The sequence below is a fragment of the Anolis sagrei genome, chromosome 3 (assembly GCF_037176765.1).
Source record: "Anolis sagrei isolate rAnoSag1 chromosome 3, rAnoSag1.mat, whole genome shotgun sequence".
NCBI classification, from domain to species: domain Eukaryota; kingdom Metazoa; phylum Chordata; class Lepidosauria; order Squamata; family Dactyloidae; genus Anolis; species Anolis sagrei.
In genome coordinates, this window is record NC_090023.1 from 145,637,038 (window position 1) to 145,649,564 (window position 12,527).

Consider the following 12,527-nt stretch of genomic DNA (forward strand, 5'->3'; position numbering starts at 1 on the left):
GATGAACCTAGTTAAGGTCTTAAACATGTATGTACTCTCTGTTTCATGACCTGAATATTCTCTGTGATTTCAGAATGACATTTTAGTCAGGTTTGTTTATTCCTTTTTTTACAAATGTCATTAAGAAGAATACTGAATGTAAAATGTCTTTCTTTGCACTATAAAGAAGCCACAAGATCATACTATATTTTTACTATTTACAAATGTATATCATCCCTGAACTCCATCAAATTACAAAAGACTGTCATTATGAGCAGCCCTATATACACTGTCATACAATTGAGTTTGAAACTGCATTATATGTTCAATGAAGACTTCTTTAATACAGTGTGGTCAAACTGCATTACATGATGCCACACAAAACATGTAATGTAGTTTGAAACTGCATTATATGACAGTGTAGACGGGACCATAGAGGGTATTTCACCCTCTATTTCACCCTCAGCATGAACTATCCAGATACATGATTGAATAATAGTGTTCTATTGCTATTGAAGCATTCTTTAACAATGTATTTTCTTGTTAAAGTAACAAACAAACAAGATAACCATAAATAAATGTGGTACTTTGCCAATGATGTAGGCTTCTTTCTTTCTTTCCAATTTGAATTTTTGTGCTCAATTAACAAGAATTTTATTTTATCTCAACACCAGACTTAAATATTAATAAAATCAAACACAGAGTCAATACATTATACACTACTGCGGATACATTACACATATTTAATTTGTTAATATGCCCACTTCTCTTCCACTGAAATCAATGGGATCTAAGAAATGCTTCAATGGCAGAATCAATTTCCAATTAAACTATCACTCCTAAGTAATTTGCACAGTGTCTTGGATTTAATTTTGTTATTGCAGTCTGCAATATCCCTTTAATCCAACAATGGATTCCACTTGTTTGAGACTATCACATGTGCATGCACACAAAATATACACATGGTGGTTAGTAGAACTTTCACACATGTTTGCTAACCAAAGGTTACATATATATGAAAAGAAATATAGACTCTAGCAATGTCATCATAGATATTAAGAACCAATTTTTCTCTTTTTAGATCTAATATGGTACATACATGGAACATACTATAGTATTTCAAACTCTTTCCACCATGATGATAAACTTTTAGCTCTTCAGTCACTTTCAGTGTGAGAGAATCACGAGATGCAGAGCTAACCTTAAGAAATGGGGATACAGGGTGGAGTCCTTGATATGCAAGTATGGAGAAGAACAAACCACAGACCACTTACTACAATGCATTCTAAGCCCCGCCACATGCACAATGGAGGACCGTCTCACAGCGACACCAGAGACACTCGAAGCAGCCAGCTTCTGTTCAAAGGAAATCTAGTACAATGCCAAGTTTTTAACTTTGTGTTTTTTTCAGATACATTGTAACTATCCCCCAATTCTATTCTGACACAATAAATAAATAGCTCTTCAGATTTTTTAGGCTATGATTTTTACAATCCTTAATGCTATTCTGACTATAAAGTGCAGTAGTTTAATTTCAAAATGCCTCTGGGCCAAAGATTTCTCATCCCTTTAAAAACATAATATGTATTTCTGTAATCTCTCTTATCTGTACATGTGATACATTATGAACAGTATGCAATGGTGTTATTCCCCTAGTAGAAATGTTGCACCAATTGAACTCTAGTTCTGAACTAGACTCAAGAATAAACCCAACATGCTTTTTTTGTTCCTAGCGACCACAAGAACGAGTGTGCTATTGCTTGTGCAAAAGAGAAAAATACCGATATTTATGGAAAGCTGCTAGAGCTGCTCTCTTCTGCTGCTCTCTTTCTTTGCAGTCACACATTAAATTAGAGGGCCTTCTAGATAAAACATAAGGTTACCACCACAATAAGAAAACAAATGTGATCTGTATAACCTAATGGGGGAAACTTAAATATGATGAAGAACTTATAGAACAGCTCTTTTGAAGTGACTTGGCATCCATTCCCAGTTGACAAGCAAGAAGCATATTAATATATTTTAGTATTTGTTGGTAATAGTTCAGTGAATGCACAGAATGAAAAAAAAATGTTAAAAGAAGCTATGGAATACTCTTAAAGTTTGATTAGTAGGAAAACTGGTGGAAATTCTATTTCAAATACTAAACACTCATGTTTAGCAAAAACAATTCCCTGTGCCTGTCCAGAGTGTTATAATCAAGATACTATTCTCTATATCACATGTGTTGATATTCTATAAAAAACATGGGTCTTACATGTGGAAACTGACATGATCAGAATGAATACAATTATAGCTTCCCTTCTTAGGTTAAATACATTTAAGATATTATATTAGTTCTGCATTTTAGCTTTTGTCAGAAGGCCTATTTGAAGAAGGCTTTATGTATTTTAAAACCAAAAAATGTAACTTTTTGAGTAAACAATGCAATAAAAATGAGTAAAAAAAATCAGAAATAGATATCAATGTCATTTGAGGCAATATATAAATGTTTAATTCACAGTGTCTTCTGCTCTTTCAGGAAGCTAAGTCATCACATCTGTCATGCCAGTTTCAAAGTCCACCACCCACAGCCATTTTATTTTGTAATCACTTTCAAGTTACCTGTTTTCATATACAAACCAAGCCCCCATAAATCTATATTAAGTTACTGACTATACTAATCTTAAGCTTCATGTGTTCTAATCTTTGGTATGTGGTACTTCATATTATTTATGTTATTTATCCTCAAAAGTTGAGGCTTTTGCAGCTACACATCACAAGGCATGCATAGGCCTGCCCTCCCCTGGTGAATGTCCAAGTGAATGAAAAAGACCTCTTCATTCACCTCTTTTTAGAGGGCAGCCTGTGTCCATATAAAAGTGCCCACAAATCTTTGGAGTAGAGCCACTGGAAAAGATGTAGCCTTTTTCTGTATTAGAAATCTACAACTGGCAGTTATCAACTGCTGAAAATATTGGCATTTTAGAGGATATAGAAGGCTTTTACAAAGGACTGCGAACACGTATTGCAAAATAAGGAGGCTGGCAAAAGTATGGTTTTTAAAAAAGAGTAGCAACATTATAGTACTAGCTATCTGCCAAATAAGCATGTATCTTGGCAGGGACATTGATGTAAAACTTCACTACTTAATCCGTACAATTATAATTAGCTTCTGCAAGAGAAATCTGAGAAAACACTATTTCTATAATTTAAAAAGTAGTATGTTCCTTTTGTGAGTTTTGTTGTTTTTGCTGTTGTGTGCTTTCAAGTCATTTCCAATTTATGGCACCCCAAAAGTAAACTTGCTGTGGGTTTTCTTGGCAAAAATTGATTGGCAAGAGCTGATTACTGATTTTCTTTGAGGCTGGGATAGTGTGACCTGTTCAAGATCATCCAGTGGATTTCCATGGCTAAATGGAGGTTCAAATTCTCACATCCTAGAGTCCTAGACGAATACAGTTCAAGTATCCCTTATCAAGAAAGTTTGAGGCCCAATGAGTTTTTGATTTTGAGATATCTGTATTTGCATATATGTATATAATATATCCTAATGATGGAGCTCAAGTCGAAATGTGAAATTCATTGATGTTTCACATACACTTTAAAGAAATAGCCTGAAGAAAGTTTTTAAAATATGTTTTGTACATGAAACAAACCGTATCTACACTGAACCATCAGAAAGAAAAGGTGTCACTATCTTGGCTATCCATGTGGACTTTTTTGGATTTTGGAATTTCAGATAAGGGATATTTATCCCGTACTCAAACTGATATATCACACAGCTGCCCCTGCTTTTATATGGTGCTTTTATATGGTGCTTTTATATGGTGCATTTTATTTTCATCATCATGAAACTAGCAAATTCCTATTGTGCGCATTTTGCACCACAGATTACAAAAAAACCCAACCTGAAATATCCCACTAAAGAAATAACAAGTCTCACCTCACAATAAATGGTCAGTGTTAATTACTGATCTTTTAAAGCATATGAAACAAATAACCTGCTCATACAGTATTAGTATCAAAGTAAACCTATTGGATACTTAACACTGTTTTTGTAAATCTTCACCTATTTTTAGAGGAAATTCCTGCTTTTTTATCATCTGCTTTCATCAGTTTGGGGAACAACTATTGGTACTTGATCTTAATAAATTTATTTCATAAATATTTCAATGGATTACATTGCTTGGGCTTATAGTAGCATTATGTAAGATCCCCGTTGCTCACTGCTACCTAAGTAAAAAGGGAAAGTGACACTTACAGTCAGTCCTCCACATTTGAAGGTTTGACTTTTGATGAGTATGTTTTCTAGAAGAATCTCTATGTCTTCCAGCACAACTCTGGTCAGCTTCTGCCAGTAGTTGATTGCTGAGTTGCGTTGGAGGACCTAGAGATTCCTCAAAAAATGTTCTCTTGGGTTAAAGAAGTGCTTTTTTTCATTTGCAGTTTCCCCACTTATGTTGGTGTCCTGAGCTCCTAATCCAAGAGAATGTGGAGGGCCCAATGTACGTTCAAAATAGATTGCGAGTCTTTGAGTAGATAATGGCTGCACTCAGATGCAACTATAAGCAAAAATTAGCTTATTGTTCACAGTGTGTTTGTGCATACTGTCCAATGCTCTTGACTGTTTTTTCCCCACGTTCTAAACTTCTAAACAAGCCAGGAATGAGAAAGCTTTTGATTTTGACTCATTGAGATAAATGACAAACCAAGGGTCTTGGTGCAGACACAGCACAAGCCGTTTGCATCCTGATTGGTTTTTGAGTTCTTTAATTGTGCCTATGACCATCAGGAGTCATCAGGCAGTGCACAGCTAGCCAGTGATAAGCTGGAATTCTCTTGTGGCTATGAAGGTATTATATAGTTAGAAAATCTTTAAATATATGTCTCAGATAAATTTTAGAACTGGTATCCTTTTTGAAAAAATGGGAAACCCTTAAGCATGATACCTGAAAAACCACTGGCCCAGTAGGGTAATAAAAAAGAATTCAATTTGTAATAAACTCTAGAAAGACATTAATGTTGTCAAATGGACATTTTTAGACCATTACCTAATCATATAAACATTTACACTTAAGAAAAACAGCTTTCAAATATATCTCAGGCATTATACATTTCTGAAGAGGGTTATAAATTTCTATACTGAAAGAAGTTTCTGTTTAATGTGTACAGGAAACCAGGTATGCCATATAGTGATAAACTGCATACTATGAACTTCACCTTATTTGTAACATTTACTGATTTTATAAAAATTGCATAATCAAGCCCTGATATTTGCAAAATTGGTCCCTGTGGCGTCTTCAATATGAAGTAATCTTAGGTCACTGTATACAATTAGGCTGTTGCCACTTAATTAGCAAATACATGCCTCACTATTAGTCAGAACACTGTAATGCTTTGAAATCCAGACAATTAGCTTAACCTAGCCATTGCCTGAAGAAAGGCTATAAGAAATAAACTTTGCATATTTTATAGCCTAAAAGGAAATATTCAGGTAATACTCTCTCCTGGGAGCCAGCACATAATTTGTGAGGTACCAGTATTATAAAAATACTTGGAAGATATTTGAATCAAGAGCACAAAAACTGTTTTAGAACATATTTAGTCCACATACCTTGCTAGATTATGACAGAAATATATATATATATATATATATCCACCAAATACACCACATTTAGGTAACATTTCAGAAAAAAATCTGACAAAGTAGCAACATGAGACAAAGTAAGCAATATGACACAGAGAATTGTAATAAATTAAATCTTATTAAAAACAGATATAAAAATTTTCAAGTGTTTTAAGTATCTGATGTGTCATGCAAGAAAATGTTCGGTTAGGGAATCCATGCATTAGAGTTTGCTTCCCTATGGGTATAACATATGTCCCCAGCCTGATTTCTTGGCCAGTGAAGGAAAGAGGCAAAGAGAGGAAAAGAAAGTGAGAAGCTGCTGAGGTATCACAGTGTCAGCCAAACCTCCAAACATCACCAGTCTTTGCCACACTTATGTAAGAGATTGCAGGTAAGCTTATTCCTTAGGAATGCTTCAAACCAAGTGTTATTAGATGTTGCACCAAAAACTACATCATATGTTGTTTGGCAATAAATAAGTTACCTTGGGAAACATATTTACCCGAACATATACATTTCAACAGCTCTTCACAATATACTTCACAGCATCTTTAGGCACATCTTTTCAAGTTCTTACTTCTAGTTCTTTTGTCAAATGACAACCCAAACACAATACATTTGTCACATACTGATGCTCACTCATCCATGGAGTAACCTATTCAGAAGGTTACATGATTCCCCAGCTTTGCATAAGTAGTGTTTCTTTCTTTAGAACAGAAGCAATAGCACTACGCTTCAGCTACGGAGGTGGTCCTCTCAAGTTCTTTAATTCCCTGGAGAATTCGCTTCATATGACCCACCTTCGTTATCCCCAGGTCCTAGAAAACAAGGAGAACAAAAAGACCATTTTACAGAATAAAGCTCACTTTTCAGAAAACAAAAAAATATCTATTGACCTCTAATCTTTAATAATCTTGGCCAACAACCTCATTTTCATTGAGGGAGAAAACAATCAAAGGAAAGAATTTATGGAAGGTATTCCACATTAAGCAACAGCACTGGTGTAGTTCTTATATTATAAACATAGATTCATATGATTAGTTTGGTCTTGGGTAGTTGCACCAAAATACCTACAACAATGAAGATCATTATGAGTAACATAATTGTTAAGAATTTATAACACAGGATTTCTCAAATTTCTTAAAATTTTATTTACTGGTATCTATAGCATGAAGATTTCTCCAGCCAAACCACTTCCGATTTGTGTTTCGGTATTTTTATGCCTCAAAAAAGCCCAGTTTAGATTACATCTCTTAGAAAATCGGACAACTCTCCATCAGAGAACAATAGCCAAGGACAATTTTAAACACATACATACTTATCAAGTTCAATGTATTTATATTACTCTTGAGTACACAGGCAGGAAAGCCACTTTATACGCACTGACATACATTTCAGAATGAGCAGTACCACATTTTTGTATATAGAGATTATTGTGAAGAAACTCCTGTGATGCATGTACCCTGAAAAGGGATACAGCTAGTAATGAAAAAATAGACAGAATATCTCTTACCCACTAAGAATTTATACAACAAAAGGGTTTATACTGTTGCTTTACAATGGCAGTAATATAGTAAATCTAGAAATTATCTCTTTTGGAATCAGCTCCTGTAAAACAATCTACTTTAAAGAAAAGCTCTAAACAGTCTTCCAAATTACTGTACATCTCTCATAAAGTCTCATAACAATCTGTTTTATTTGTAGTGTAGTTCCTTCTACTGATATATTTCAAGTGTGCTTCCCTTTTCTTTCTCAAAACACTGATGAAAATTCCTTTGTTTTAATGGCTATAATTATAATTTATTACTATAAACATAGGGAGGTGAATATCTCTATTGTGTTTGACATCTTTAATTCCACAATGGGTACATAAGGACCAAGTGAGCTGATTCCAATAATGAGTACCCCAAAGTCCAAGCCAATACAATCTTACTTAGGTTTTCTGGGGCTATAACGTTTAGAGGACAGATGGAGTTTTCTTATGTTTGGAGAGTTTTTTTTAACTCTTAATTTCTTAACCCAAACATGGATAATTGGTATGTCAGAGAGAAGGATAAAATAGAGACATTGCGAGAACATTGGCCTTTCTTTATGCAGAGGCAGAGTAGAGCATTCAGATGTACTCTTTGCAACTGCAGGATGTGACAACCCATTGGTGAATGAACCATATTACTTTTCTAGGTTAAAAACAACACCCCCCCCCCCAAAAAAAAGATCTAGTACTTCCCACAACACCACTCTGCCATATAGAATGCTCTTATTCAGCTTATCAGGCCTTCTCTCTTCCATAAAACCTTCCACTCAGCTTCCCAGGAAGCTGAGTAGCCCCTGAGTAACTAAGGAGCCCCCAGCGGCTCAATGGGTTAAATCCTTGTGCCGGCAGGATTGAAAACCAACAGCTCAGAAGTTCGAATCCAGGAGGGCATGGATGAGCTCCATCTGTCACCTCCAGCTCTCTATGCAGGGACCCTAACTGCCCCATAATGTCTCAAACCCCTGCCTAAATTAAATCAAGTTAATTTAAAGCAGATTTGAGAGTTCTCTGCTTTTGCACTTAGCTTTGGACAACCAATTGGCGAGAAAGCTTTCATTTACCATCTCCACCTGGCAAATGGCAGATTCTGCCCAAAGACCAGGAAAACCAACAGCTTGGCAATTCTAGGCATTCCAGATTTTTCCATGGGTCCATTCATACTGCAACTTTGGTGGGAGGCTAGTCTGCTCCTCTAATTTGTTCATCTCAGTTGTAGTTACTTTCAAGTGAATGAAAGGTTGGTTTACCCCTATTGCCTCACAACACAGCTTTGTATTCAATAAAGGCCCATTCTCAGTGACGTGTAAGAAGAACATGAAAGACTTCAACAGGAAAAGAGATGCTTTTTCAGAATTAAAGCTAAACTGGATATTGGGAATGCTGGGGTGCTTTGGTTTTGTTTGTTTGTTTTTAACTCCAGTTATACATTTTAAGAGTAGGCAGAAATGTAATACATTCTCTCAAAAGAATAGTGTTGAATTCTTCTATGCAAATATTTGTAAAATGTAGAAGGAACTTGAACTTGTTGAACTTGAACTCAAACTGATTTGTCTAGAAGAGGATTCCCCCCCCCTCCCCTTCCTTCCTTCATTGAACTTTAAAGTTTTAACTGAATTGTATTTTCATCTCCTGCTGTTCTTATCCACTCTGAACTTCATTTGAAAATGCAAACTTTTTCCCTCCTCAGATTCATTCTTTGAATCCAGAGTCTTTCTTATTTCACAGGTTAACTCCAGACACCCGGCAGTGCTTTATTGCCCCCTTATGCTCATTTCTGATTAGTGCAGCTGTTGAATGGTTTCCAAGGTCCTTCTCAACGAACCCAGTAGCAATGCATGCTCTGGTATAGCACATTATAAATAATCACATATGACTGTGAAAAGTTACAAGGTATTTATATGCCAAACCCATGCCTTTGTGTCATGGAAATGGCTGTAGGGAAAACCCTATTTTGCAGAATATCATTTTAAAGAAGCAGTCTGTTGATTCTGTTGGGGAACAGTTACCCTGACTTGCATTACATAATCAAGACAGAAGGAAGACTGGGATGAATTAAATGCCTTTAGAGAGACTTCATAGGATGGGATCATTGAAATTTTTGTACCAGTATGAAAAGTCACCTGAGCTACACTTCTACACTTACCTTCATTTGTTTTCCTACTTTATATTTGTTTCCCTTAGGTAGACATGCAAACCAGTTTAAAGTGCTGGTCGTTAACTTTAAATCCCTAAACCGTTAGGGTCCAGACTATCTAATCAACACTGCACTCCTCCTTTCAATTCCACCCCCATCTCAACCCAGGTTGGTGGGGAGAAGACAGAGGGCCTTCCCTGCTATTGCCCCTTGTCTCTGAAACTTTCTCCCGAAGGATATTAGAAGAGCCCCATCACTGTCCTCGTTTAGAAAACAATTAAAAACCTGTGTACCCTAGCTTATGGAGAGACAAACGATTGAAGAGCTGTCCTTAGGGTTTATAGAAATTGCTTTACATTTTTTTGCTCTCATTGATGTTATTTGATATGTTTTTATCAGTTTTATATATTATTGCTTTTATAAGTGATTGTTTACACTATTTAATTGTATTGTTTATTTATTATTACTGTATTGCATTGGATATTTGCCTTTTTATGCTGTAAGCTGCCCTGTGCCCCATGGCCTCGGTGAAGAGAGTAGATGGGTTGGTGCTTCTTTTAGATTCTCCTGCCATTCAGAGAAGAGAATGGTTCTTTTGTTGGTAAGAGCCAAGGTATAGTGTTCACTAAAATTTCTAGACTCATACATGAATATATAAGATGGACTACATTTTCTATCTCTGGATTATTTTGATACTGATTGCATTAATCAGTCTTCATTAGTTGCTTTGAGCTTCCAGCATATTTGTTTCTAAAACCCTTATCTGATTATTGGTTCAGTGGCAGTATTTTCAGGGCAAAATTAGCAGGCTAAAGGAATAGTGCATAATACCTGAAATATCACTTCTACACATAATTTTGTCTCAACTAAGTCTATTAAAGTCTTCTGAGTTTAATGTGGTTAAGTATCCTGAACAAAGGAACAGGCTAAAATAATAGTCCTGAGAGGATTTTCAAATTCACAGAAGGTTAAACCTGACTGCTTACTGGTAAAGATTCCCACCCCTTACACAGCTGCACTGTATATTACTGTAACTGTCTTAGTCTCCTAATGTCTCATTTTACTCTTATTCTATATTACTTTAGCTTTGAACCCACACTTCTGTCTTCTAGCAGAAGCACAAGTGTACCAGTTATTCAAGACATTGTGACTGGCATCTGTGATAGAGGATGCACTTTTTACTGATGTATTTTAACAGCTTTTCAAGTTACTATGTTTTAATCTTAGCAATTATTAAATTGTGTTTTATTATAATTTGTGTGTTTTACCCGTACATGCTAATTTCGGTATAAGCTGCTCTGGGCCTCAGTTTTGAGAAAAAGACAGAACAAAAATCAAGTAAATAAATACATTAAAAGGTACTTGCAGAAATTCTAATGTTTACCTACAAACCACTAAGTACTTATGAACAAGGTCCACGTATGATCTTTTCTGTAAATATGTTCTGTTAGTATCATTTTTTTTTCTTGGCAGACAAAAACAATGGTGGCATGTAGTATTAGTGAAAAAGTTAGTTTCAGTGCATATGAACCTGGAGCAAGCTGGACCAGGCATGTATTAGGCACTACCTCTGTCCCTATAGGTCAGAAAAAAACTCCAAAATCCAAAACATTTCAGGTACCGAGCACTTTGGATAATGGATACCCAGCCTGAATAATGGATACCCAGTCTGTATTGCTAGAGAAAGTTCAGCAAACATTTTAAATGACTTTTTGTATTATATGCATTGTGATAATCATAAGGTCAGTTAGTACTTCTCAAGTTATTTTCTACACATTTTTATAACACATTGTTAGTTTAAAATTATGCTACTTACACAGTTAGCAGTATAATGATGTCCACACAAGTTAGTGACTTCCCCAATCCTGATTCTACTATGAGCCTGCATACATTCTTAAACAAGCCCTCACCAGTCACATTTCAAAATGCAAGTATAATCTCACAGTGTATTAATTTGGGCTGTGTGTGCATGCATGTGTGAGTGTTCTGAAAGTTTGCACACTGAAAGCCAAGCTATAAGCACACAAATAGATTGGGATCAGAGGAAAGATTTTAAATAATCTCTGGGTTAAAAAAAACTCTTGTAAGCAGAAAAATAGCACAAAGAAAATACCTTAAGGTCTCGCCTTTCCAGATGTAAAAGCTCAGAGCCTCGGATGTCATGGCTGATGAAGATTTCTTTGTACTCTCCCAAACTGAGCAGATCCAGCCAAGCAGCAACTTCATCTGTGCCCCATTTCTGAACTACCAAAGTTAAAAGCAGAACCCCCTTAATTTCTACATGCTCAACTGCATTACAAGCAAAGGTTAGGCCATAGAGAGTGGAAAATAGAACAATGCAGTGACAGAAAGTCATCTATAGATATGGATATAATGAAGAAAAAAAGTAGTTTATTTTCATGCAAGTTACTGGGAAGGAGAATGTATGGGGGAGCGGGGGAGGACAGGACAATCTGGACTGCAGCCATGCTTTCAGCTTCAGCATCAAAGCTATCAAGCTTCTAAACATCAAGTAATTTATTTCTAACCATATTACTATATGTAGTACAAAGTTTGTGTATTCTCTGCTCTACACTAATCATATTTTATTGTTTACAGTGTAAGTTGGAAAAAATGGTATTCATAGAAACATAAACAACTGCCATTCTTAATTCAGCAAATCATCCATATTTAAAAGTTCCTTCAACAATTGTTCTCTAAGGTTAGTTGCCCACAAAAAACCTGAACAAGTAGTAGTATGTAAGCTAGTGTTTTGATTGTCACATATTTTATTTTTTCCTACTGCACTTCAAAAAACACAATATGGCAAATAATATTTGTTAGCAATAGCTAATTGGTTAATATTTTCAGTAAAGTATCCTCCTCTTTTCAATAAGTTATTAGGTTCAGTTCTGTTGTTTGGTTTGCTGTCTGGGAGAAGAGGGGGGAATTGCTTGCTAAAGAAACCTTTTATCAGATTATTCTATAAATAGAAATGAGGTGCCATGCATATAGTCTATATTAATGAGGAAAGAAGATCGTGATATCTGCTCAATTTGATTCATAACGAAGAGGACCAGTTAGCAGTTATTTTTAGGAAATGCAGTACATGTAAGCAATTTTGATTATATTAAGCAACTGCCTTTCTAACTTCCTAGGGACACTCTGAATGTTGTTCTATCTGTCAAGGAAACCAGATCACATCAAAGAATTCTGGGCAATGACATATCATAACCATATGTGTCACTAACAAACTTTGGGTCCTCTCAGTTGCTATTCTTAAACTGAGT

General features: G+C 35.6%; 1 protein-coding gene across 3 annotated transcripts in view; it reads right to left on the reverse strand.

Annotated features, from left to right (window-relative positions):
* Window positions 1–333: 333 nt before the first annotated feature.
* Window positions 334–12,527, reverse strand: part of DGKH (diacylglycerol kinase eta) — a 103,693-nt gene continuing 91,499 nt past the window's right edge. For 2 of the 3 annotated variants that reach the window (XM_060769240.2, XM_060769243.2), the window contains exons 29-30: window positions 11,372–11,502; window positions 334–6,408 (exon numbers count right to left, since the gene is read on the reverse strand). In XM_060769240.2, the coding sequence (XP_060625223.2) occupies window positions 6,319–6,408; window positions 11,372–11,502 (221 nt within the window). In that variant the 3' untranslated portion in view covers window positions 334–6,318. The remainder of the gene's footprint in view (window positions 6,409–11,371; window positions 11,503–12,527) is intronic. The other variant, XM_060769241.2, reaches the window with a different exon arrangement.